The sequence below is a fragment of the Carcharhinus amblyrhynchos genome, chromosome 27 (assembly GCF_965287045.1).
Source record: "Carcharhinus amblyrhynchos chromosome 27, sCarAmb.v2.hapA, whole genome shotgun sequence".
Taxonomy (NCBI): Eukaryota; Metazoa; Chordata; class Chondrichthyes; order Carcharhiniformes; family Carcharhinidae; genus Carcharhinus; species Carcharhinus amblyrhynchos.
Window position 1 is genome coordinate 34,019,608 of NC_137350.1, and position 26,977 is coordinate 34,046,584.

General features: G+C 44.6%; 1 protein-coding gene across 2 annotated transcripts in view; it reads left to right on the forward strand.

Moving 5' to 3' along the window:
* cacnb1 (calcium channel, voltage-dependent, beta 1 subunit) overlaps positions 1 to 26,977 on the forward strand; it is a 260,012-nt gene that overhangs the window by 187,233 nt on the left and 45,802 nt on the right. The window contains exons 3-7 of one of the 2 annotated variants that reach the window (XM_080213746.1): positions 12,130 to 12,249; positions 19,157 to 19,279; positions 21,133 to 21,266; positions 21,538 to 21,611; positions 26,806 to 26,825. In XM_080213746.1, coding sequence (XP_080069872.1) covers positions 12,130 to 12,249; positions 19,157 to 19,279; positions 21,133 to 21,266; positions 21,538 to 21,611; positions 26,806 to 26,825 — 471 coding nt within the window. Of the gene's footprint in view, positions 1 to 12,129; positions 12,250 to 19,156; positions 19,280 to 21,132; positions 21,267 to 21,537; positions 21,612 to 26,496; positions 26,655 to 26,805; positions 26,826 to 26,977 lie in introns of both variants that reach the window. The other variant, XM_080213747.1, reaches the window with a different exon arrangement.

Consider the following 26,977-nt stretch of genomic DNA (forward strand, 5'->3'; position numbering starts at 1 on the left):
CTGAGAAACCTCAGCAGGTCTGACCTCATCTGTGGAGAGAGAATAGAGCCAACGGTTCGAGTCTGACAAAAAGGTCATCTAGACTTGAAATGTTGGCTCTATTCTCTCTCCGCAGATGAGGTCAGACCTGCTGAGGTTTTCCAGCATTTTCTGTATACTGTTTGCCTGTCCATAGATTCCTACAGTGCAGAAGGAGGCCATTTGGCCCATCAAGTCTGCACCGAGTCTCTGAACGAACATCTTACCCAGGTTAACCCTGCCCTCTCCTGAAAACCCCACGCATTTACCAGAGCCAGTCCCCCCAATCTGCACATCTTTGGATACTAAGGGGCAATTTACTGTGGCAAAACCACTTAACCTGCACATCTTTGGACTGTGAGAGGAAACTGGAGGACCCAGAGGGAACCCATACAGACATGGGGAGGACATGCAAACTCCACACAGTCACCCGAGGCCGGTATTGAGTCTGGAGTTCCTGGCACCATGAGACAACAGTGCTAACCACTGTGCTGCCGTGCTGCCCCAATGACCCCCACCCACCACCCAAAAATCTAATAGCTGCAGGGGCAGGAACAGGGAAATCTGCCCTTGCTAACCCTCGTGTTGCTGCAGTCTGGGTGAATTCCTGCACAGTCAATCCTGAGCTGAATGTGTAGGCCTGTCAGCTGCACTGACAGCTTCTTCATGTGAAATGCAGTGGGACAATGACTGGCCATAAAGCTTTTAGGAGCAGCCTTTCCACCACATACAAACGATCAATAGCAGTTATTGTGTAACAAAACAGAATACTCCTCTGTGTAAACTTCAATTAGTGAATGAACCATAAAAGATGAAGCATGGCTTTTTGTTTCAGAAAGGCTTTCAGCCTCGGGGGATGAGCAAGAAGGGAAAAAAATGATTTGTATAAATTAATGTTTTCAGTGACAAAAACGTACTGTCAAATACATGAGAGTTGGTGGACAGATCAATTCTACTCACTGGGAGTAAATGTCACTTAAAGCAACATTAGTGGGTGATAGTGGATATCGAATCCCTACAGTGCAGAAGGAGGCCATTCGGCCTATCAAGTCTGCACCGACTCACCAAAAGAACATCTTACCCACCTGGGAGAAACCCACACAGACATGGTGAGAATGTGCAAATTGCAAACACTCATCCGAGGCCCCCTGCCCTATCCCTTTAGCCCCATGCATTTACCATGGCTAATCCACCCGATCTGCGCAGTTTTGGAAACTTGGGGACAATTTAGCAATATTTGAATATTGTATGAACAGAATGTTACCAAATAAATTTCCCATATTGTGTTTTAGGGATTTTTAAAACAAAATTAAAGGAAGTTTTTTTTGTGGTATGTGGGGTTAGTAATTGCATGATGTGGGATCCAGATATTGAAACAGGAGGTCTCATGTCTGGACTATCTGCCACTATTAGCATCCTTCTTAGCCATGATCACTATCATTTACACTCCTCGGTGGAATTCTCTCACCCTGCCTTCCAGGGGAATCGTAATGGGCGGGACAAGACCATGCAAAGGTCCGTTGACTTTGGCTGGGATTTTCCAGTCTTGGGGCGAGCGTGACCAGAAAATCCCACCCCCTGTCCTTTTATTCATGACAACTTTGTCAATCTCATCTCCAAAAACCACTGGCTCTCTATCCAGCCCCGCAGTCCTCAAAACACCTCCCTGTCCCCCCTCTGACTACCACAATGTAAATCTCATCCTATTTCTAATCATTTTCAACTGTGACAAAGAGTCACCCAGACTCAGGAAACATTAGTTCTGTTCTCTCTCCACTGATGCTGTCAAACCTGCTAAGACTTTCCAGCATTTCCTGTTTTTGCTCCGTGTCTGTTCCCTAGTATGAAGTCTAGTTCCCCATTATTGAAGGAGGCATTTGCCAATTTCACTTTGCTACTAATAAGCTTCACTCCTGAAGACATGTTGGGAGATTCACTTGCTCCATGCACCATCTGTCAGTGATGATGCTACACAACATCTGACCAAATTTCCAACAGGCGCTCCCGACTGGTGAGATTCCAAAACCAGTGTTTATTAAAGTGGCCTCTCTCAGCCAGGATGGAGGCACCTCTGGAACAGAGAGGGCGCATCTGGATGGATGAAGGCAGCAAAAGCCATGTTTACCAACAAAGTCTCTTCTAAACTGCGCCTAAGCATGGCCAGCCAAGCTGAGATGTAGCACACGGGGCAATAAAGCGATGATCTGCAAGAAAGAATGAGGGAGAGCTGGTTATTAGAATTGGGCACTGAAAAGCGGAAGCTGCTCTATACTGTGTATCCATTCGGAATACGCTGGGGTTCTGTACTTCCATAGCTGACTACACTGTCCATGCAGTGCTCCACCTGGGGAAGTCCAAAAGTCGGGGCTTGCTTGGAACATGGGCCTGAATTTTCATTCCCAGGTAGGAAATGCAGACTGAAGTCATTTCCCAGCTCCACAAACCCAGCCCAGGAAAAGGTGTCCTGGAATCTGGGATTTTCATTCCAGGGTGGCAAAGTTCTCTGTGGCTCAGAGGTGGACTGGGCAGAAGGTCTGTCTCTGTACTCCAGCATTTCATAGAGGCCATTCAGCCCATTATGACTGCGCTGACTGTCCGACAACCGTAATGCCAAATACTTACCCTGCTAATCCCTCCCTAATCTACACATCTTGGGACACTAAGGAGCAATTTAACATGATCAATCCACCTAACCTGCACATCTTTGGAGTGTGGAAGGAAACTGGGGCACCCAGAGGAAACCCACGGAGACACAGGGAAAATGTGCAAACTCTATAGGTTGAGAGGCGACCTGATAGAGGTTTATAAGATGTTGAGAGGAATAGATAGGGTGGATTCTCAGAGGCTATTTCCCCAGGTTGAAATGGTCGCTACGAGAGGACACAGATTTAAGGTGCGTCGAGGCAAGTACAGAAGTGATGTTAGGGGTAAGTTTTTCACTCAGAGGGTGGTGAGTGAATGGAATCGGCTGCCGTCAGTGGTGGTGGAGGTGAACTCGCTGGGGTCTTTTAAAAGACTTCTGGATGAGTATATGGGATTTAGTGGGATTGGGGGTTATAGATAGGTCTATGGATTGGTAGGTGTTGATGTGATCAGTGCAACTCGTGGGCCGAAGGGCCTGTTTGTGCTGTAGTGCTCTATGTTCTATATATACAGTCACTCGAGGCTAGAATTGAACCTGGGTCCCTGGCGCTGTGAGGCAACAGTGCTAACCACTGTGCCAAATGAGAAAATGCTGGAAAGTTTTAACAGGTGTTGAGCATCTGTAAAGAGAGAAAAGAGCTGACGTTGCGAGTCCAGATGACCCTTTGTAAAGGCTTTGTACCACCTCCTGGTACAAAGTGCCTGGGTAACTCTCCCCCTTCTAGAAGAAAAAACATATTGGTTACCACAGTAGTACACCAGGTGTACAGTTGCTAGAGTGTTAAATAACTTACTCGCCACACCATTTCTTTGTGTCTAGAAATACGTTAGTTACCATTTTATCATTACAGCTGTAGCAGAATTGAACCCTCTCTTATCTCCAGTGTTAATATAAGCAAGGCAGGGTAGAAATAGACCAGTGACATACAGAGTGGACGAGGTTCCAACCATGTATCCCACTGAGGTCACATACCAACCGACTCAAGAACAGCTTCTTCCCTACTGCTGTCAGACTTTTGAATGGACCTACCTCATATTAAGTTGATCTTTCCTCACGCCCTAGTTATGACTGTAACATTAAATGGAGATGCTGGCGTGGGATTGGAGTGGGTACAGTAAGAAGCCTCACAACACCAGGTCAAAGCCCAACAAGTCTATTTGGAATCATGAGCTTTCGGAGCACTGCTCCTTCATCAGGTGAGATTAGGTGACTCACCCGATGAAGGAGCAATGTTCTGAAAGCTCATGATTCTAAATAAACCTGTTGGACTTTAACCTGGTGATGAGACTTCTTACAGAGAGGTGGCATGGACTTGAGGGGCTGAATAGCCTCCTGCGGTGCCTTAATTGACACTGTTCCATACCAAAAGCAAGAAAGATATAAATTCCCCATCAGAGTGACAGCTGCTTGTTTAAAGGCCCTCCTAGCGCTCACTGGCAATGCAGTAACAGATGTAAACTTTACTGCAGGTGATAGAAATCTATTAATAATGTATAAATCTCAATCTCTGCTCTCAGCTGGAGGAACATTCATGGCCCTGTCTTGACTGTGGCCAAAAACCCAATCTAGGAACAGAGAACATAGAACATTACAGCGCAGTACAGGCCCTTCGGCCCTAGATGTTGTGCCGACCTGTGAAACCAATCTAAAGGATGTTGAACAATATCCGAATCTCTTTTCCTGCCAGGCTGGTGCGACGTGCAGTATACATGCAGACAAGCAGGAGCACTAATGTTCCATGAGCCAGCACAGAGACAAATGCAGAATAGCCTCCTTCGCTGCTATAAGTTTCACTGATTCTGGGAAAGGATGAACAGGATGGGGCTTCTTTCTCTAGAAAAGAGAAGGTTGGAGGGATGACATCCAAGCCAGTGAAATAGTTTGATGGAATAAATCATAGAACCTGACACTGCAGAAGGAGGCCATTCAGCCCATCGAGTCTGCCCCAATCACAATCCTATCCAGCCCTACTCCTGTAACTGTACATATTTATCTTGCTGATCCCCCTGACACTAGGGTCAATTTAGCATGAGCAATCAACCTAACCCACACATCTTTGGAGTGTGGGAGGAAACTGGAGCACCTGAAGGAAATCCATGCAGATACAGGGGGAGATCCTGCACAGACATTGACCCAAGGCCAGAATTGAACCTACGTCTCTGACGCTGTGAGGCAGCAGTGCTAACCACAATGCCACCTATTTGAAAGTAATTAGAATGAGGAACTTGCTACCATATGGTGTGGCTGAGCAGATAAACACAGATATATTTGAGAGAAAGCTAGATAAACATAGAGGGTGAAAGAAAAATAATGGATTTGCTGAGACGGTGAGCGGGAGGAGGCTTGTGATAGGATAAACATTGACACAGGCCAGTTGGGCCAAATGGCCTGGTTCTGTGCTGTGTACAATCAATATAACAGAATGACCAATCAGTCACAGTGGGATCTCAGGATTTTTATTTGTGTTTTGGATGAAAGTTTTGCTTTTGTCACAACTTAAGGAAGGTAAATATTGCTGAAAAAAAGAGGCATGAGCCAGAATTATGCCCCGGAATCTGGGTGGGCGATGCTCACAGAACGGAATTCTTGCCCTTGGGTGGGATTTTATGAGCCTCGTCTGAGCGAGGTTATAAAATACCGATCATCCTGTCAAAACTTTTCATCATGCACTTATCATGACAGATTCACAAGAGTACAAATTGTTAAAGGAATAACGATTTATACTGCATAAGAAGACAACACTGATTGGTTGGCAAGTAGAGACATTGTTATGGAGAATGTACCAGGAAACAGTTAACTGCCAAATGTTTGCTTAAGTCCAAAGTGAGCAGGTGGATTCTGATTGGTAAAGACTTTGCCCTGGGCAATGAACCAGGGGATGGCTGTCCCCAAAGCTTTTGTCTAGTTAAAAAAGGCACAATATGTGGACATGCTCCTTCTATCTGTAAAGGATGGAGCCCTGTGTGTAAATACAGGTAGCTTCTAACACATGTGAACTACATTGTGAGCCCAGCTGATAACCTAAAATTGGTTATCGGTGTAGTCCTTAGCAAGGCAAAAAGCTTTACACTCAGTCCAAAGTTAGACAGACTAGCCATGCTAAATTGGCCCTTAGTGTCCCAAGATGTGTAGGTTAGGGGGATTAGTGGGGTAAATGCATGGGGTTATGGGGAAGGGGTGGGCTGCTGATGCTTTATTGAAAAGTTGGTGCAGACTTGATGGGTTGAATAGTTTCTGCATTGTAGAGATTCTATGATAAAGCTCTGTACTATCAAGTGACTATCTAGATACCTTAATGTAGATATCTGTACCTTTATACACTAATAAGAATCACACAACTCAGTAATTAGCCATTCAGCCCATCATGTTTGTGCCAGCTCTTTGGAAGAACTATCCAATTAGCTCTCCAGCCTTACTCTTTCCCATAGTCAAGTAAAAGTGAATTTAAAATGGCTTTTACACCTAGAAAAAAGAAAAGGCTGAGGATAGTTGATATGTTTATCTATTTCTACTTCCTGTTCAGCTTCACAAGTTGACGCTATTCAGAGATACTCAAAGATGTGGTAACGTCCGTTTGACCACTTTGAAATGTTAATGCTGATAGATTTGAAGACTGGGGAAAGTAAAGCAATTTATTATCTGGGGCATGAGGAGAAAAAGACGCCTAATGTCTGAAAATTTACACCTGCGACATGAAAGAATTCTTTTAGAATGGAGTTACCGCCCTAACTCCTCTGATCTTAATTTGTTCCAATTAGGGGAATTAGCGATGCACAGAATAATCAAGAACACCCTGTGTGAATGTATTAAAAGGGAAATTTAATAAAGATGATTGCAAGAAGTGACTGTCTAGATAAAGAGAATGCATCTGAGATAAATCAATATGGATTTGCAGAAGATATTCAATCAGGTGTCTAAAAGGAAGCAGCTTGCAACTTGAGAGCTATATGGAAATATAACAGCATGCTTAGAAAGTTGTTGAACAACAAGAAAGAAAAGGTTATTGGCACAGTGGTTAGCAGAGCTGCCTCACAGTGCCAGGGACCTGGGTTTGATTACCAGTTGGGTCACTGTCTGTTCGGAGTCAGCATGCTCTCCCCATGTCTGCATGGGTTTCCTCCGAGTGCTCTGGTTTCCTCCCACAGTCCAAAGATATGCATGTTAGGTGGATTGGCCATGCTAAATTCTCCCTCAGTGTACTTGAACAAGCGCCAAGATGTGGCAACTTGGGGATTTTCATGATAACTTCATTGCAGTGTTAATGTAAGCCTACTTGTGACACTAATAAATAAAACTTAAAACTTAATGGATCTTTCTGGCATTAGAGAAAGGCAAAGATTAGTGCACACCAGGGATTGGCGGAAGTCGACATTTGTCCTTGATAGATTTACACACACAATCTGAGCATTGATATCAGAGCACAATTCTGAGGTCTCTTTGACAGCACAGAAATTGGGGTGAGAGTTTCTGCACAAGAGGAAGATTGTAAAAGACCAAAGGAAGGGGTGGGCAGATGAACGGGCTGGGCAAACTAGTGGCAGATGCAATTTGATGCAAAGAATGAGATGGAATTGGTGTTATAAATTCGATAGAAAGAGAAAGACATGTATGTCATGGGGTGGCACAAAGGTTAGCACTGCTGCCTCACAGCGCCGGGGACCCAGGTTCAATTCCTGCCTCGGGTCATTGTCTGTATGGAATTTGCATGTTCTCCCCTTGTATGCGTGGGTTTCCCCCGAGTGGTCTAGTTTCCTCCCACAGTCCAAAGATGTGCAGGTTAGGCGGCCACGTTAAACTGCCCCTTGGTGGCCCATAATGTGTAGGCTAGGGGGGATTAATGGGGTAAATATATGGGGTTACAAGGGTGTGGGCCTGGTAAGATGCTGAGCCAGTGCAGACCCGATGGGCTGAATGGGCTCTTTCTGCAGTGGAGGCACTCTATAATTTTATGATACACAGTTCATGGAAAGTCCATGTACCCAGAAAGGAGAGCCACTAAAGGTTTTATAATTAGGATAAAGCAGCGCAAAGAGATTTTGATGTATTTGTACAGTGCAACAATTAGGCTGCAGTTTGGCATGTCCCATTATACTAAGAACATATTATCAAGAGTGATTATTAGTCTAGTGAAATACTTTACCTTTTAGAGCCTGTATTAGAAAGGATCCAAATTTTGATTAACACATAGCCTGGTCTGTTTATAGAATCTGTCTTTCTGCCTTGAATTCAATTTTAAAATGCTGAAAGTCTGAATGACTTGCCCTGGGATTTATCACAGAATTTTGGAGTTTGAATTCTGCAACTGCCTGTATTTTCATAAAAATTACAACTTAATGGCTTTGCCCCAGGAGATTTTGATAGAAAGAATACACCTGTTCCGTCTGGTGGATTTGTTATGGTGATTGGTGAGAGGACAGAGCTATGGGTCAGAATTCTCCGCTGTCAATGAGAACGGGGAATCTGATGCTCAGCCAAAACTCCGATCACAGCGGCAGGAGTGGAGAATCCTAGCCGCAGGCGAGGTTGGAGAACTCCAGCCCTGGAGTCAGTTGCTACCGATGTAGATCATAGAATCCCTACAGTGCAGAAGGAGGCCATTCGGCCCATCGAGTCTGCATTGACCACAATCCCACCCAGGCCCTTTTCCTGTAACCTCACATATTTACCCCACTAATCACCCTGACACCAGATCAATTTGGCATGGCGAATCAACCTTAAACCCGCACACATTTGGACTGATGTGACTGAGGTGGTGGTAAAGAAATAGCTTGCATTTATATAGTGCTCTTCATGACCACAGGATATCTAATGTGGCTTTATAGCCACAGGGTTACTTTTTAAAGCGTAATTATTGTCGTAGGAAATGCAGGCAGCCATTTTGTACACAGCAAGATCCCACCAGCAATATGATAATCAGATCCTTGTTAATGATGTTGAAAAGCAAGTATTAGCCAGGACGCTGGGGTGTTGCTCCTCACGACCACAAATTGGATAGCTGAATGGCATCCTCCTGTTCCTATACTTTTCACTAATGCGCCTGATTTTGGATTCTGAAAGGTGGTCCCTGTTAGGAATGCGTTAACAGATCTTTCAATAATGTCCTAACTTGATGTCAGTTATTCAGTAGAAGTCACTGATTTATGAAAGGGCCAGAGGTGGCACTGCCTGTTGTTGGAGAATTGTATGTGGAGTTGGATAAAAGAAATAAAGGTAGTTTATGAAGAAGCAGAACTTATGCCTCCTTTACTGAACTGCAACCCAGGGGTTCAAATGGCCTCACTCCTTCACCTGCGTCCCCACAAAGGTAAACTTACTCTGCAGGAATTCCACTTAATGTCGGCTGGATTTATGTGGCAGGTGTCCTGCCCCACAGGCAGTTAAGATAGTATCTGGTGTCATACGTAAATAATGGAACCCTGCTCGCATTTCATTGAGGCTCTCTGCTGAATAAGGCCATTCGTGCAACCATGACTTATCTTACCCCTTGAGTATAGAGGATTGAGGGGTGATCTGATTCACTTGATTAAATGTTGAAAGAATTACAGCAATGCTGCTCAGAACTGAAAGTTTCCTGAAGGGTATGTGGGAATCTGGAGCTCCCTCCCCACATGACGGTGTGAATGCTGAGATTGTCGCACCTGTCAAGGCCAAGAGCAATGTGTTTTTTTTTGCTCAGAAGAATATCAAGGGAAAGGGAGCAAGGCCACGATCTAATTGAATGGTGGTGGTGGCTGAGGAGCTGAATGGCTCTGAGGTACATCAGGCAGTAAAGAAGGGAAATGGCATGTTGGCTTTGATAGCAAGAGGATTTGGGTGTAGGAATAGGGATGTTTTACTACAATTGTGTTGTGTAGGGCATAGGTGAGGCCACACATGGAGTATTGTGTGCAGTTTTAGTTCTTTATGTGAGGAAAGATGTCCTTGCTATAGAGGGAGCGTAGCGAAGATTTACCAGGCTGATTCCTGGGATGGAAGCTCTGTGGTATGAGGAGAGACTAAGTTGGTTAGGATTATACTCACTGGAGTTTAGAAGAGTGAGAGGGAAACTTAAAAACTTCTAACAGGCTTAGACAGGGTGGAATCAGAATGTTCCCACTGGTGGGGGAGTCCAAAATGAGGGGTCATAGTTTGAGGATAAGGGGTAAACTGTTTAGAACTGAGGTGAGGAGAAATTTCTTCACCCAGTAAGTGGTGAATGTATGGAATTCACTACCACTAAAAGTAGCTGAGGCCAAAACGTTGTCTGAGTTCAAGAAGAAATAAGATATAGCTCTAGGGGTTAAAGGGATTAAAGGCTATGGGAGGAAGGCAGGATCAGGATATTAAATTTGATGATCAGCCATAATCAAAATGAATGGCGCAGCAGGCTCAGAGGGCCAAATGGCCTACTGCTGCTTCTAGTTTCTGTAATTCAATGGACTCCTGCTGTTCTTGATATTCCTAAAATAGCCATTGGCCAGGAAACGAACAATAAGATGAATTTTAGCTCCTGTTTTGTCTGGTATTCCGTTCAGCAGAGGGAGTTAGAATTCCCCCACACAATATCAAATGTTCAAAATCAAAGCGCTAAAGACAAGAATTCTCACACAAATGATTTACAAAAATGGTCTTGAGTCTCCGGTGGCGGGCAGTAGTCTGTGAGTTAATGCCTCTGATTAAAATACTAAGTGCAGAATTACATAGAAGTGACCTGTGGTTGGAGCTAGTTTAAATCAAACCTGTCTGCACTATGCAGTGTATCAGGTTTTTAGTGCTGGCAGCTGTCCGGTCTCTCTGTCACGGATGAAGCTTTTGGCAGGCTTGCTGCAGTAAGTGGGCAGTGCAGCTCTAGTGGCAGGTCATTCTCCCATATCATGGGATCTTACAGTACAGAAGGAGGCCATTCGACCCATTTTGTCTGCACCGACCACACTCTCACCCAGGCCCTATCCTCATAACCCCATGCATGACCACATGCCCCCTGGCTAGTCCCCCTAACACTAAGGAGCAATTTAGCGTAGCCAATCCACCTAACATGTTTGGACTGTAGGAGGAAATCAGAGCACTCGGAGGAAACCCACACAGACACGGGGAGAATGTGCAATCTCCACACAGACAGTGACCCAAGCCAGGAATCGAACCCAGGTCCCCAGCGCTGTGAGACAGCAGTGCTAACCACTGTGCCACTGTGCTGTCCATAGTGGGGAGCCCAGTCAAAAGCCCATTTTAAAAAGCACTTGAATACTACCCACCTCTTTATCTCTAATTCCAGCTGTTGGAAAAGGGTGTTGAAAGCCAGGCAACATGGTGGCATAGTTGTTAGCACTGCTGCCTCACAGAGCCAAGGGCCCAGGTTCAATTCTAGCTTTGGGTCACTGTTTTTGTGGAGTCTGTACATTCTCCCCATGTCTGTGTAGGTTTGCTCCCACACCCCAAAGATGTGCAGGTTAGGTGGAAAGGGCCATGCTAAATTCTTCCTTAGGGGCCCAAGATGTGTAGGTTAGATGGATTAGTCATGATAAATGTGTGGGCTGTAGGACAGGGAAGAGGGACTGGGTAAGATACTAGGTCCCAATGGGTCAAATGGCCTCTCGCACTGTAGGGATTGTATGATTCAACAATAACTTTGAAAAGGGAATTGGACACAGAAAAAGGTAAAGAAATTACAACTCTATCTAGAAAGAGCAGGGGAACGAGACTAGTTGGACAGATCTTTCAAATCGTCTCTCCAATGCTGTATGACTTTATGGTTATCTATCCTAAAATGTTCCAGTTATCAATTTCTCAGTAACTTTTCAAAAATTATGACAATTATGTGACCCTGTGTAAGTTATGGAATTAAATTTGATTTAGAATTAGATTTGTATTAAAATACAAAAAAATCTGAAGTATTTTTGAGAGGGCACAGAAGAGATTTACCAGGATGTTGCCTGGTATGGAGGGCATTAGCTATGAGGAGAGGTTGGAGAAACTTGGTTTGTTCTCACTGGAACGACAAAGGTTGAGGGGCGACCTGATAGAAGTCTACAAGATTATGAGGGGCATGGATAGAGTGGATAGTCAGAAGCTTTTTCCAAGGGTGGAAGAGTCAATTACTAGGGGGCAAAGGTTTAAGATGCGAGGGCAAGATTTAAAGGAGATGTACGAGGCTTTTTACACAGAGGATGGTGGGTGCCTGGAACTTGCTGTCAGGGGAGGTAGGGGAAGCAGAGATGATAGTGAGTTTTAGTGGACATCTGGGCATGTACATAAATGGGATGTGAATAGAGGGATATGGTCCCCGGAAGGGTAGGGGGTTTTAGTTCAGTCGGGCAACGTGGTCGGTGCAGGCTTGGAGGGCCAGAGGGCCTGTTCCTGTGCTGTAATTTCCTTTGTTCTTTGTATGGGAATCTTGCCAGTGCCGATCTCAATATAGTAAAACAGGAGGAATCTTGACTCCAGCAATGAATTGAAATTTGTTCCCTTCTTTTCCTTGTTTTCCCTCTCAGGGTTCAGCTGACTCCTACACCAGCCGTCCATCAGACTCGGACATCTCTCTCGAGGAGGACCGGGAGGCCTTACGCAAAGAAGCGGAGCGACAGGCTTTGGCACAACTTGAGAAGGCGAAGGTAAACACTTCACACACCCTCAATACCCCCCCTCCCCCCGCGCCATCTCCTCTTTCCAGATTTCCTTCAAAGCAAAGATTTGTGGTTCCCCAGCACTCCTATGGAATTAAATGCACAATAACAGCTAAAGGCCTAAAGTGAGTGCGATGCCAGGACGATGATTCGAGCAAAATAGGGTTTCCCCCAGAGTTCAGCCTCTTAGTGCACTGTATCGCCATCCAAAAGATCTGATCTTCTAGTCGGGAGTCTAGCCAGACTCCTCGTCACCAAGTAACAAAGTAAATGTAATTGTTTAACAACTGGATAAAAGCAAATTACTGCGGATGCTGGAATCTGAAACCAAAAGAGAAAGTGCTGGAAAATCTCAGCAGGTCTGGCAGCATCTGTAAGGAGAGAAAAGAGCTGACGTTTTGTGTCCAGACGACCCTTTGTCAAAGCTAAAAAGCATAGAAAATGGGAGATATTTATACTGCAGGGTCATCTTTCATTCCCTGTCCCTGCAGTATAAATATCTCCTGCTTTCTAAGCCTTCTAGCTTTGACAGAGGGTCGTCTGGACTCAAAATGTCAGCTCTTTTCTCTCTATACAGATGCTGCCAGACCCACTGAGATTTTTCAGCATTTTCTCTTTTATAATCGTTTTACCTTTATTAACACACAAAAACATATGTAAAAAATATATGTGTAATTTTAAAAATATACTTGGAAGATTGTAGGAGTAAGCGAGACAATAACTTTCTTCACACCTTCCCCTGGCTCCACAAGTGAAGTAAAAAAAAAACTTAATTATAATGGTCCCATCTCTCAGAAGTGGATTTTCTAGATGTAACAGGGGAGTTTAAAGTCATCTGTATATTTGCTGACTCAATCGCAGCACTTAACAAGAGGGAGGATGTGAACGTTACTTCCAGCTACACCAAAGCTGCATGACGAGAGAGGATAATTAGCAACATGATTTTTAGACAGAGGCCATTCATCTCTGGGACTGTGGTTCAAATCTAACCGAGACTAATGGGATTAACATTTTGGGCATGATTTTAACTCCTCCAAAACCCTTTAATTTATGCAGAGTTAAAATTGGGCCCAAGACTGTTCTCACTGAAATTATTATTGAACTATCACAATGATTTTTCTTATTAGCCTGCACCTACACAACTTTCCTTCATTTATCAGTCGATACACTTCTCCCTATCTACTCTGTCCAGACCCGCTCAGAATAATGAATGGATGTCTCTATCAAATCTCCTGTCATCTTTTTTCCAACCTCTTTAACCTATCTTCATTTCCTCATCCCTGGAGCCATTCTACTCAATCTTTTCTGCACCCTCTCCAATGCCTTCACATCTTTCCTGAAGCCCAGAACTGGACACAGTACTCCAGCTGAGGCCAAACCAGTTCTTAATACGTGTTTAGCATAACAACATTTTTTTTCACTCTATATCCTTATTAATAAAACCTTGGATACAGAGTGCAAATACTCAACTTGTCCCGCCACCTTTGATGAGTTGGGTACATATATCATAGAATCCCTACAGTGTACAAGGAGGCCGCTCAGCCCATCGAGTCTGCACCAACCACAATCCCATCCAGGCCCTATTCCCGTAACCCCACATATTTACCCTGCTAGTTCCCCTGACATTAGGGTCAATTTAGTATGGCAAATTGACCTAACCTGCACATCTTTGGAACGTGGGAAGAAACCAGAGCATCCAGAGGAAACCCACGCAGACACTGGGAGAACGTGCAAACTCCACACAGACAGTGACCCAAGGCTGGAATCAAACCCGAGTCCCTAGTGCTGTGAGGCAGCAGTGCTAACCATTGCGCCACTGTGCTGCCCCTGATCCTGCAGCTTCTGTACCACTTTAGACTTTTACCCTTTACTTTAAATTGTTCTTCCCACCAGAATGAATCACTTGCATTCTTCTCTACATTGAATTTCTTCTGCCACCTGTCCGTCCATTCCAGCAACCTCGCGATGTCCTTTTGCACTGTCCTCCTCACAGTTTATAATACTTCCAGGTTTCACATCATCGGCAAAGTTTGAAATGGTGCCTAGTACACTACAGTATAGGTCATTAATCTATATCAGGGAGGGCAAAGATCCCAACACTGACCTCTGGGAAACTCCACTATAAACTTTCCTCCAGTCAGGAAAACATCCATTAGAATCATAGAATCCCTACAGTGCAGAACGAGGCCATTCAGCCCCTCAAGTCTGCACTGACCACAATCCCACCCAGCCCCTGTCTGCATAACCCAACCGATTAACCCTACCAACTCCCTGACACTAAGGGGCAATTTATCACGGCCAATGTACCTAACCTGCACATATTTGGGCTGTGGGAGGAAACCGGAGCACCCGGAGGAAACCCACGCAGACACGAGGACAATGTGCAAACTCCACACAGACAGTGACCCAAGCCGGGAATTGAACCTGAGTCCCTGGGGCTGTGAGGCATCAGTGCTAACCACTGTGCCACCGTGCTGCCCCAACATTAACCATAACTGTTTTCAGTCATCAAGTGAATTTTGTATCCATGTTATTACTGTCCCTTTCATTCAACCTGCTGCAACTTTGCTTACAAATCTGTTAAATTTTCTGGAATTTCTAGATCTCCGCACACAGTGATTAGCACTGCCGCTTCACAGCACCAGAGACCAATTCCTGCCTTGAGTTACTGTCTGTGTCGAGTTTGCATGTTCTCCGCATTGGATTCTTCCCGTAGTCCAAAGATGTGCTGATTAGGTTGATTGGCCATGCCTAATTGCCCCTAAGTATCAGTTGGTATTAGCAGGGAAAATACTTGGGGTTACAGGGATCGGGTGAGGTTGCTGTCAGTGCAGGTTCAATGGGCTGTATGGCCTCCTTCTGCAATGTAGGGGTTCTATGATTCTATGCTGCTGACCAAATATGATGGAAGACCTTGTTGTTTTCTTGCTAAGATATTAATTGACAATGTCGATCAGATATCGCAGGAGAAGGGCGCACGTCTGATTTTGGTGGGGTAGAGGGGTCCATGTTTTACTCCTGGCTGGATTATACCTGACCTTGGAGCACCTGGTGCTGAGGATTGTCCATTCCCCAGCAATGGCATCACTCAACTTCCAATGCAAAAAGATTGAGGGGGGAAGCGAAAGGAAAGATTTTTTTCAGACAAGAATCGTCAATAGCTGAAACAGTTTGACAGGAACGATTTTGAGTCAAAGATACTGAATGTGATGATGTGGTCTAAAGTCGATTAAGCCAAATAGGATGATGGGATTGACATAAAACCCTGATGGATTTGGAGATATGAGCTGACATTTTGTAATAAAATTTGAGACAGGCTCCAGTCCCATTGAAAGAAATAACAAAACACGCCATTGGGTTGGTTTAGACCACAGTCGGTGATGTGATAGGAAGGTGATAGTGTTGCTATTCAAATAATATCAAATCAAGTAGATTCAAGGACATTTTCCTTCAATCCAAGGTCTCAATTGCTAGTGTGTGCAGGAACACAATACTTGGTACAACTTGGTACAGTAATCCAGGGCAATGCTCTGGGGACCTGGATTCAAATCCCACCACAGCACATGGTGAAATTTGAATTCAATAAAAAAAAATTCTGGAATTAGGAATCTACTGATGACCATGAAACCATTGTCGATCATCAGAAAAAATCATCTGGCTCACTAATGTCCTTTAGGGAAGGAAATCTGCTATCTTTACCTGGTCTGACCTACATGTGACTCCAGACCCACAGCAATGTGGTTGACCTTAAATGCCCTCAGGGATGGGCAGTAAATACTGGCCCAGCCAGTAACGCCTACATCCCATGAACAATTTTTCAAATGTCCTCACTTGAAGTTGTATTCTACAGAAAATCGTGACTTTAGTGAAACAACTTTAAGTGAATCATAGGGTTTCATAAGACCCTATATTTAAACTGGAGTAGGTTTCTTCCAAATTTGGTGAAACCATATTAACTGAAACACCTAATGGTACATGTGCATATACTGTGCATTCCTCGCTGAAATAACTTTCAAATAAAACAAATTACAACATATCAAATAAGTATTGTATAAATTCTATTTAGGTAACTCTCACCACTCTCTCTAATTATTCATCCATGGGATGTGGGTATCCCTGGGCAAGGCTAACATTTTGTTGTCCATCTCTAGTTGCCCTTGAGTCGAGTGGCTTGTTAGGCCATTTCAGAGGGTAGTTAAGAGACAACCCCATTGCTGTGGGTAAGGAGTCACACATGGGCCAGGTCGGGATAGGAAATTTCCTTCCCTAAATTGCATTACTGAACAAGATGGGGGATTTTACAGCAAATTAGACTTTTATTAAATTAGACTGAAAGTCATTAGACTTTTAATTCCAGATTTTCATTGTATTCAAATTTCACTATCTAGTGATGGGATTTGAACCCATGTCCCGGAACATTATCCTGAGTCTCTGGATTACTAGTCCAGCAACAATACCCCTCTACCAGTGTCTCCTTTGACCGTTGGTCAGGTTGGACTGTTGGGTGTGGCTTGCTTCCAATCCAGCCCAATGGATCCTGAGATTGCTGATAAGTCCAATGTGCCAGCTGCACTCTCTGCCACAAGTGGAGCAGGTATTGCCTGGAGGTTTGGTTGGACAAGCTGTTTGGAAGTTTTTGCACTCTCTTCACCTCCTCGACTTCTGCCTCTGCACATAAAAGCACAAAGAAAATTACAGCACAGCAAATAGGCCCTCCAGGTCTGCAACGACCATGCTGCCCAACTCAACCAAAACTACCTACCCTTCAGGGGACCATATCCTTCTATTCTCATCCTATTCATGTATTTGTCAAGACACCCCTTAAAACTCACCATCGTATCCACTTCCACTACCTGCCCCGGCAGCGAGTTCCAGGCTCCCACCACTCTGTGTAAAAGAACTTGCCTCATATATCTCCTTTAAATCTTGCCCCTCGCAACTTAAACCTATGCCCTCTAGTAATTGACTCTTCCACCCTGGGAAAAAGCTTCTGACTATCTGCTCTGTCCATGCCCCTCATAATCTTGAAGACTTCTACCAGGCCGCCCCTCAACCTCCGTCATTCCAGTGAGAAAAAAACCAAGGTTCTCCAACCTTTCCTCATAGCTAATGTCCTACATGTCAGGCAACATCCTGGCAAATCTTTTCTGTATCCTTCCCAAAACTTCCACATCCTTCTGGTCGTGTGGTGACCAGAATTGAACATTAAGCGGCCTAACTAAGATTCTACAAAGCTGCAACATAACTTGCCAAATTTTAATCTTGATGCCCCGGCCATATGCCTTCTTGACTATCTTCTCCACCTGCGTTGCCACTTTCAGCGTATACCAGTATACCCAGGTCCCTTTGCCGATCAATACTCTTAAGGGTTCTGCCATACACTGTATATTTCCTATCTGTATTAGACCTTCCAAAATGCATTACCTCACATTCCCAACAAAATCTCTCAGTGCCTTCCCAAAAGAACTTTCTCCCAGTCTGGTCAGTCACTGGTGTTTGACCTTTTCAGGGGTGGAGAGACTATGGGTAATCGGCATTTCAATGCTGGGCTCTCTTGCTGGCTTTAGATTGGCCTCTGTGCCCCACCTGCAGAGCAGAACAACAGCCAGACATGGAGCTCCAATAATCAGAAAATTACAGAGTCAGCCTCCTGAAGGGTAGTGCACCCAAGCAAGCCCTGAGGCAAGGAAAGCAGTTTCCCCGGAATACAGTAGTAAAGACTTTCTCTCACATGCTATAAAATTGCCTCACCACCTCTCCTGGTGTAAAGTTCCACTGCAGGTGCATCCTGGACTCCGAAACTCAAATGAGTGAAGAAATGGATCTTTCCACACAGGAGTGAGTGGCCCGGGTTTCAATTTCTTGCCGAAAAATAATGCACCACTGATTTGGATACTGTTTGTTGAGAACTCTGCTTCAGGGCTTTTTCGAAAAATATCACAGTTCCCTCTGGCATGAATGTTCAATCGGGCAGCATGGTCAGTGCGGGCTTCAGTGGGGGGAGGGGGAGCAGGCGAAGAGTGTGTTCCTGTGCTGTAATTTTCTTTGTTCTTTGTTCTTCGAATGGACGTCTCGATTCCTGTGAAAATGGTGACAATCGGCCCATGGGACTCAATGTCCTGTCGATATAAAGCAAAGCACAATGGCAACACAAAACATCACTAAATCAAAACTGAAAACGCAAATCAGGAACGGTTTGCGCACATTCAGAGTTTGTTCCAGTTTATTTAGGGGATTTGGGCATCGCTGGGAAAGCCAGCTTTTAAAGTTTTTTACATTTTTCTAAAATTCATTTTTGGGAATGGGTGTTCACTGGCTATCCAGCATTTATTGCCCATCCCTGGTTGCCCTTGGAGGGCAGTTAAGAGTCAACCACGTTTCTGTGTCTCTGGTGTCACATGTAGGCCAGACCAGGTAAGAACAGCAGATTTCCTTCCCTAAAGGACATTAGTGAGCCAGATGGGATTTTCCAACCATTGATGATGGTTACCAATAGATTCTTAATTTCAGAAATTTTTTATTGGATTCACCATCTGCTGTGTCCCCGGGTTCCCAGGACATTAGCTGAGTTTCTGGATTAATAGTCTGGCAATAATACCACTAGACTGTCACCGCTCCAGCATTTAAAATGGAATGATTTGAAGTGGGGCAGCTTAAGAGGGGGATTTACTGTGCTAAACTTGCTTCCTTTTTGCATCTCGACCTTCAGCTGGACGTTGCCCAGAGTTAAGGTTGCCAACTCAGCATTGTGGGTAATCACAGATGCTCTATCATTGTAATGTGTGAGTTGCCATGTTGCCCTGAATTCCAATCCTTTTTCAAACCATTTTTATGTGTTAATTGACCAGAACATAGGACATTATCACAGCCTTCACTGGATTCTATTTCATTTTAGACCAAGCCTGTTGCATTTGCTGTTCGAACAAATGTTGGCTACAATCCCACCCAGAACGATGATGTCCCAGTGCAAGGCATGGCCATTTCCTTCGAGTCCAAAGATTTTCTACATATCAAGGAAGTAAGTGCTCAGCTCTTTGTGTTGTGTCGGTGCAGACATTAATGAATGGGTGCATACTGTACCCATAAGCATGTATATAAGTTAATGGATATTGTATAGGTTTATTGAAAATTATGCTGGAACAGCTGGACACAGGAAACAGGTTTAGGGTTTTGGAGAATGCGATTAATCAGACATCAGCAAGTCATTCTTTACACAGAGGCCAACAAACAGATGGAGCATGTCAGCAGAATGGTGTATGAGGGCAGGACTATGACACTGGAATCAATTAAGCAGTTGGATATAGTCAAGTTTAAAGCTTATCAGCTATTATCACTTTAATGAAATTACACTACACTCCAGCGCCTGTTCGTGTACACTGAGGGAGAATTTAGCATGGCCAATGCAACTAACTAGCACGTCTTTCGGACTGTTTGAGGGAACTGGAGCACCCAGAGGAAACCTACGCTGACAAGGGGAGAATGCAGTAAGAAGTCTCACAGCACCAGGTTAAAGTCAAAGTCAAGTTATCTGACGAAGGAGCGGCGCTCCGAAAGCTAGTGGCTTATGCCACCAAATAAACCTGTTGGGCTTTAACCTGGTGTTGTGAGACTTCTTACTGTGTTTGCCCCCAGTCTAACGCCGGCATCTCCACATCATGGGGAGAATGTGCAGACTCTGCGCAGACAAGCCAGGAATCGAACCCAGATCCCTGGCGCTGTGAGGCAGCAGTGCTAACCACTGTGCCACCATGCCTCCTCATAATGGGAAGAGGGGAAGGCTGGTATTCTGAAAGAACATACAGACAGCCAAACAACCATCTGGATCCAAATCTGCCTAGTGTGGAAATTAATTTAGGCTTTATTTTCCTCTTTTTTTTTATTGGTGAATAGGATTATATATTGAGAATAAAAACCCAATTCTGGAGAATATGAATGGTCTGTGACTATTGTAGTGCCACAACCAGAGACAACAGGAAATGGTAATGAAACAGAAGACCAGTGCAAATACATTGCCCAATAATTGTGGAACAATCACTGAGTGGTAATTAACTAAACCAGTTTCTCTTCTTTCCAGTACAGTGCTAGCCCCTTAGGGCCTTATTCAAAACCCTGGTTGAGTGCTATGGCCATGCTAAATTTTCCCTCAGAGTACCCAAACAGGCACCAGAATGTGGCGACTAAGGGATATTCACAGCAACTTCATTGCAGTGTTAATGTAAGCCTACTTGTGACACTAATAATTAACTAAACCAACTGGAAAGATGGGGGCAACCAACCCACTACTCATACTAAGAAACAAATTAGTCACCTGTCCCCTTCATTAGTGCTTGAGGAAGCGAGTCTTCAAGAGGAATAAATAGATTTATTAGTGAGTGGTCTACAGGATAGGAAATGGCAATGAAACATAGGAGGTGAAAGGTTAAACATACTTGTCATCATATGACTAATCCAATGATTTCAAAGGTGGAATGTTGCACACTGCATTAACTTGCTGGTTTTTCATTTCTCACTGCGGGGGATAAAAAAGATAGTGATTGTGTAAGTGCACAGTGGTTAGCACAACTGCCTCACAGTGCCAGGGACCTGGGTTCCATTCATGGCTTGGGTCACTGTCTGTGTTGAGTTTGCACATTCTCCCCATGTTTGCGTGGGTTTCCTCCAGGTGCTCTGATTTTCTCTCAGAGTCCAAAAATGTGCAGATTAAGTTGATTGGCCATGCTGAATTGCCCCTTAGTGTCCCAGGTTAGGGGGAATTAGCAAGGTATATACGTGGGGTTGCAGGGTTAGGGTCTGGCTGCAGGCTCGACAGGCTGAATGACTTGCTTCAGCACTGTGGGGACTTTTCGATGATGTGTCCTAATTTTTTTCCAGAAATATAACAATGACTGGTGGATAGGGCGACTGGTGAAAGAAGGATGCGAGGTCGGATTCATTCCAAGCCCGGTAAAGTTGGAGAACATCAGACTACAACAGGAGCAAAAGATGAGGCAAGGAAGACTATCAAGGTATGGCAATGCCTCTTACCCACCCTTACGATTATCGATATTTACAGCTATCCATAAGCTGCAAACCAACTCTTGCCAAGACGTAATTCTGAATTGGTTATCTTACTGGGTTGCAGATTACCATGGAAATTTGGTTGGAGTAGGGATTTAAGTTGCGCTAGGCCGCACCCTCAGGTCACCATGGGACGAGCTTACAGGACTAGCTGCCAACTTGGTGTTTTTTTGTTTATTAATCTTACTGATTTATTCTACCTTCCAAATTTTATTTTAGCAAAACCGGCGGAAACTCCAGTTCTAGTTTAGGAGATGTAACAGGAAGTAGGAGACCAACACCTCCTGCAACCGGTAAGTGCCAAACATCTTTCCTTAAGGCCACTGCCGAATGAGTGAATGATCAAAAGACCATTCTGGGGGTTCATCAAGGCAGCTTCATTCCTTGACTTTTCCTTTGAGATTCCTGAGGCCAGGTTTGAGCCGCAGTCCAAGAAAAATACCAAATAGTCACCCATCCGCACATCTCTGTTGGTCAAGAGGGATAAGATTGAATTTGTTTGAAGAACTATAAAAGCTGGATCAAATAAAATGCTAGAAATACAAAACAAGTCCAACGGCTTCCAAAAAGAAAAGAAATAAATCTTTTGGGGTAGAGATTTGCCAGACGTAAGTTTAATGAGTCACGGTGTAAGATGTTAAGTTTGTTTATTTTTTCAGAGAATGAAGGCAATGCCATGTTTTTCTGGCTTTTTCTATCTCTACTGTGCAGCCCTGGTCTGCAGCTTCACTCTCCTTCCAAAAAGAGAGAGGAAATACCCTCCCTCCTCTACTTGGCTCACAGGCAGACACAAGGCTGCATTTTACATGTCCTACTAGGCATGTTTTTAGCGGTGAAGGACACATAAAACTGAGTGGGTGCCCACTTCACCACCTTCCCACCCACCCCTGAGCCCACTCCCACGATCCTTCCTTCCCTCAAGGACATTAGTGAACCAGATGGGTTTTTCTAACAATCAACAATGATTTCATGGTCATCAGTAGATTCTTAATTCCAGATTTTTTTTATTGAATTCAAATTCCACATCTACTGCGATGGGATTCAAACCTGGATCCCCAGGACATTAGCTGAGTTTCTGGATTAATAATCCAGCAATAATACTACTAGGCCACCGCCTCCCCATTTCTTAGCAACTATCTCAAATTGTCGGCCTCTAGAGGAAATATCCTCTCTGTTTCCACTCCATCAAAACCTTTCATTGTTTTACAAAATTCTGAGGTCATGCCCCAACCTTCTGAAAGACCCTCAGAATGATGATGCCATTCTTAAAGAATTAATGTTGCCTAGCAGTGCCAATGGTAGACAGGGTCTGATTGGAATGAGAATGGCGAGTATTTGGCAGTTCTTGACTCAACTGCCTAGTGGTTGGAAGACTGGCCAGTGGCACTTCATTTTGGGGAGGAGGGGGTGTTGGACAGAGGAAGTGACTCTCCCTTATCAAAACAACAAAATTAAATTTTCAGGATATTCATGGACTAACAATAAGCATGTTATGATGACATTTAAAGTAAGCAGTTCAACACTCTTGGACAGTCTTGTTTTATTGCGGAAAGCCAGTTGGTGAAGAATAGAACTGGAGCCAATCTTTACACTATTCAATATTTATTTACAGTGTTACACAGAATAAGCATACGCCTCCTAGCCCAACAACCGCAGTTTCGGTCCGTGCTTGTTCACAGGCTTTCAAGAGAACCAATGCTTTATACTCACCATCACCCGCATACAGTTAAATACAACTAATATAGAGTTGACAAGTGGGATGGCCTAGGAATACAATAAGCATTACTGGCAACAAACACCGACAGTCATCAATCTTACTTATGGACTTACTTACTTAGTATTGCCAGCCTGCAAATTTCTAACTAATTATAGATATTGCTTGTATGCCTTTGAAACCAGTCACAGGGTGGTTTTTGGAGCAGGATGTGGGCAGGTTTGAGATCCACCCATCTCAATGACTGTGTCGAAGCCAGAATGCTGTAGTGAGAACAGAATGAATGGCTGGCAAGCCGTTTACATAGTTTTGCATTGCAGCGCCCGAAGTAAACATTAAAATGATCTTTCCTTTACTATTTCCAAGCAGCAAGATAATCTTGACCCAGGCACCATGACCCATTGCTCTGCAGAAACATTCAGAGAAACACTGGCATTACTTTATTACCTTCAGATTTTAGAGCCATAGAAGTTTACAGCGTGGAAACAGGCCCATCGGCCCAACTTGTCCATGCCGCCCTTTTTTTAATCACTAAGCTAGTCCCAATTGCCCCCATTTGGCCCATATCCCTCTATACCCCATCTTACCCATGTAACTTCTAAATGCTTTTTAAAAGACAAAATTGTACCCGCTTCTACTACTGCCTCTGGCAGCTTGTTCCAGACATTCACCACTCTCTGTGTGAAAAAATTGCCCCTCTGGACCCTTTAGTACTCCCTCCTCTCACCTTAAACCTATACCCTCTAGTTTTAGACTCCACTGCCTTTGGGAAAAGACATTGACTATCATGTTAGATGAATAGAATCTCTGGCCTTGCCTCTTTTCCCCAGCGTGCGTCTGTCAAACATTTCTTGACCTCAGTTTTTGGTGTTAATTAAGAGTCCACTTACCAGGCACTGTAGGGGAGAGGTCAAGCAGATGCTTAGGAGCAGCATCAATGGAACCCAGCTTGGTTAACATGGTCAGATGTTTCCAACATGCAGCTGAATGCCTTCCCAATCAGCGCAGTTGGCATGTGTTGAGGAAGGGGCTGTTCAGTTGCTCTTATTAGATCCATTGCCAGAGTCGAGAGACTGACCCTGTGGTGCTACTGTTAGTGAAGAAAGGGGACATGAGTGGGGGAGGCCAAATGTTTCCCTGAGTGGGGCTCAGAGGGAAAAGGAAAGTATAAAATCTTCCAAATAACTCCACTTACTCAGCATCTTCCAGAGGGGTTTGGTCTCGTGAGGCAGCCATCTGGTCTTCTCTGCCAAGGTGATGTACTTGGGAACAAAGTCAGAACCCTGTGCTGTGGCCGGAGGTTGAATCATAGTCTGTGTCTGGCAGGGCTTGGAGATGGGGCATTGGAGCATTAGATAGTGTACCACCCTGTCTGAGATGGGGGCAATGGTAGTATACACCCCATCTGAGATGGGGGGAGATGGATAGTGTACCACCCCATCTGAGTTGGGGGGAAAATGGATAGTATACTACCCTGTCTGAGATGGAAGCAATGGATAATATTTCATTCATTGTAATTGTGATGAGAATTTAGGGGGACAGTGGATTTTGGGACCAAGGCAGCAAGTGTATGCAAACACTGTAACCCCCGAGTCACACACTATCACTGGGTGAAAGTCCTGGAACTCCCTGACAGCACTGTGGAAGCACCTTCAGTGCACACAGACTGCAGCAGGTCAAGAAAGCAGTTCACCATCACCCACTTCAGGGCAAGTGGGGATGGGCAATAAATTCTGACCATGTCAATCCTGTGAATGAATTTATTAAAAAAGCCCCCACCATCATGTCCCTGTCCTTTCCTTTTCTGAATTTGAACTTGGACGAAGGTGGCAAAACTTCAGCGAATGAAGGATCAGCACAGGGAGCTTTCTGGTGGCTTCACAAAAATAGCTTTCCATTATGTGTCATGCTAAGCAGCCAGTGATTGCTGGGAGGGTGTCACACTGCTGACTCTGATCTTGTCCACACCTTGCACTTGACATTCTCCAGCAGGGATCCACTTGATAGTGAGATGCCTACCACGCGCTGCACAATATTGTACCAATATCCAAGGATTCACTTCTCTTCTCTCCCATTAACTACATTCTATTTGGAAAGCAGGCCTTCAGGTAACCCAGTACTAATACAGAAAGTTATTACTCTGTCTGTCTCTTTCTGTCCCTTCATCTTTCTCTCTCTGTCCCTCCATCTCTCTCGCCCTCTTTCTGCTCCCTGCCTCTTCCTGTCCCACAGTTACTGTCGTTGCCTTCTGTCTCTCTCTGTCCTTCAATGAACGAAGAACAAAGAAAATTACAGCACTGGAACAGGCCCTTCGGCCCTCCAAGCCTGCACCGACCATGCTGCCCGACTGAACTAAAACCCCATACCCTTCCAGGACATTATCCCTCTATTCCCTTCCTATTCATGAATTTGTCAAGACGCCCCTTAAAACTCACTATTGTATCTGCTTCCACTAGCTCCTCCGGCGGCGAGTTCCAGTCACCCACCACCCTCATACATCTCCTTTAAACCTTGCCCCTCACACCTTAAGCCTATGCCCCTAGTAATTGAATCCTCCACCCTGGGAAAAAGTTTCTGACTATCCACTTTATCCATGCCCCTCCTTCACAGAATCATAGAATCCTACTGTGCAGAAGGAGGTCATTCGGCCCATTGAGTCTGCACCAACCACAATCCCACCCAGGCACTATCCCTCTGCATTTACCCTGGCTAGTCCCCCGACACTAAGGGACAATTTAGCATGACCAATCCGCCTAACCCACACATTTTTGGAGAAAACCGGAGCACCAGGAGGAAACCCACGCAGGTACGAGGAGAACGTGCAAACTCCACACAGACAGTAACCCAAGCGGGAATTGAATCTGGGTCACCGGTGCTGTGAGGCAGCAGTGCTAACCACTGTGTTACCGTGCCGCCCCGTCTCTCAGTCTCTCTCTGCCTCCAAATAACAAGTTAGTTTTGATTAATTTGAACGTAGCACCGTCCATCTAAATGCTGACTGTAAAGGTGCTGCTGTAACCCATCTCCCGGAGGCACTGTGCCCAGAGATCCAATTTGCATGAATTAGCACATAAATTGCCAGGCTGAACCTGGGAGGACACAAGGATGGCTGGTGTGGGGAATGAAAGTATTCACATCGTGCAGTGGAAAATGCTAAGATTGAGGTCAGGATATATTGTTGGGGAAGAGAGAGGGAGCTTTATCCTGCACCTGACTTGAGTTGGAATGTTGATTGAAGAGTTCTATTCCTGGGCATGCTTAGAAGTTGCATCGATGAGTGCAATATTCTCTAAAACACACGCATTAAAAATAAAGTTTGGACTGTCCAGTTGCAACTGTACGATGCGACTGCTGCATTGACGCTGGTGGCTTTTCTAATATGTTTGGGTTCTGCTATTGATTATATTTCCTTTCTTCCTCAGCCTTAAGTTACATTTCAACCCTGTGCTTCTTCCCTTTCCCAGGATATGCGGACTTGTCTAATTTAGCTTTTGATGTAGATGCCATTGACTTAGATGCAGAAGAGAGCGATTCCCAAACGAACCATCGGTCCCCTAAAACAAGTGTTAGCAGTGTAACGACTCCCCCATCCAACGCAAAACGAATCCCATTTTTTAAGAAGGTAACGCCTTGTCAGTGCACACAGCTGCCTGATGCACGAACTAGCGCACATCCCACTCAGTCTGCTGCTTACGTGTCTCTGAGACTTGTCAATAACATGCATGCCTTGTTATTTTTTTCCTTGGGCTATCTCCCCACACAATCATGAGCAGCAAAGCAGAAGCAGAAATCGGTAAGTCTCTTTTATGATTTATGTATTTCGCGTTAAGTGTAGAATCAACTGGGGAAGTTGCATTTCCATCCGATGCAACGTGACTTAAAAATTGATAACGTCTTAGGTGCGGAAGGAACAACAGCTGTTAAAATATGCAAACTGTTATATCC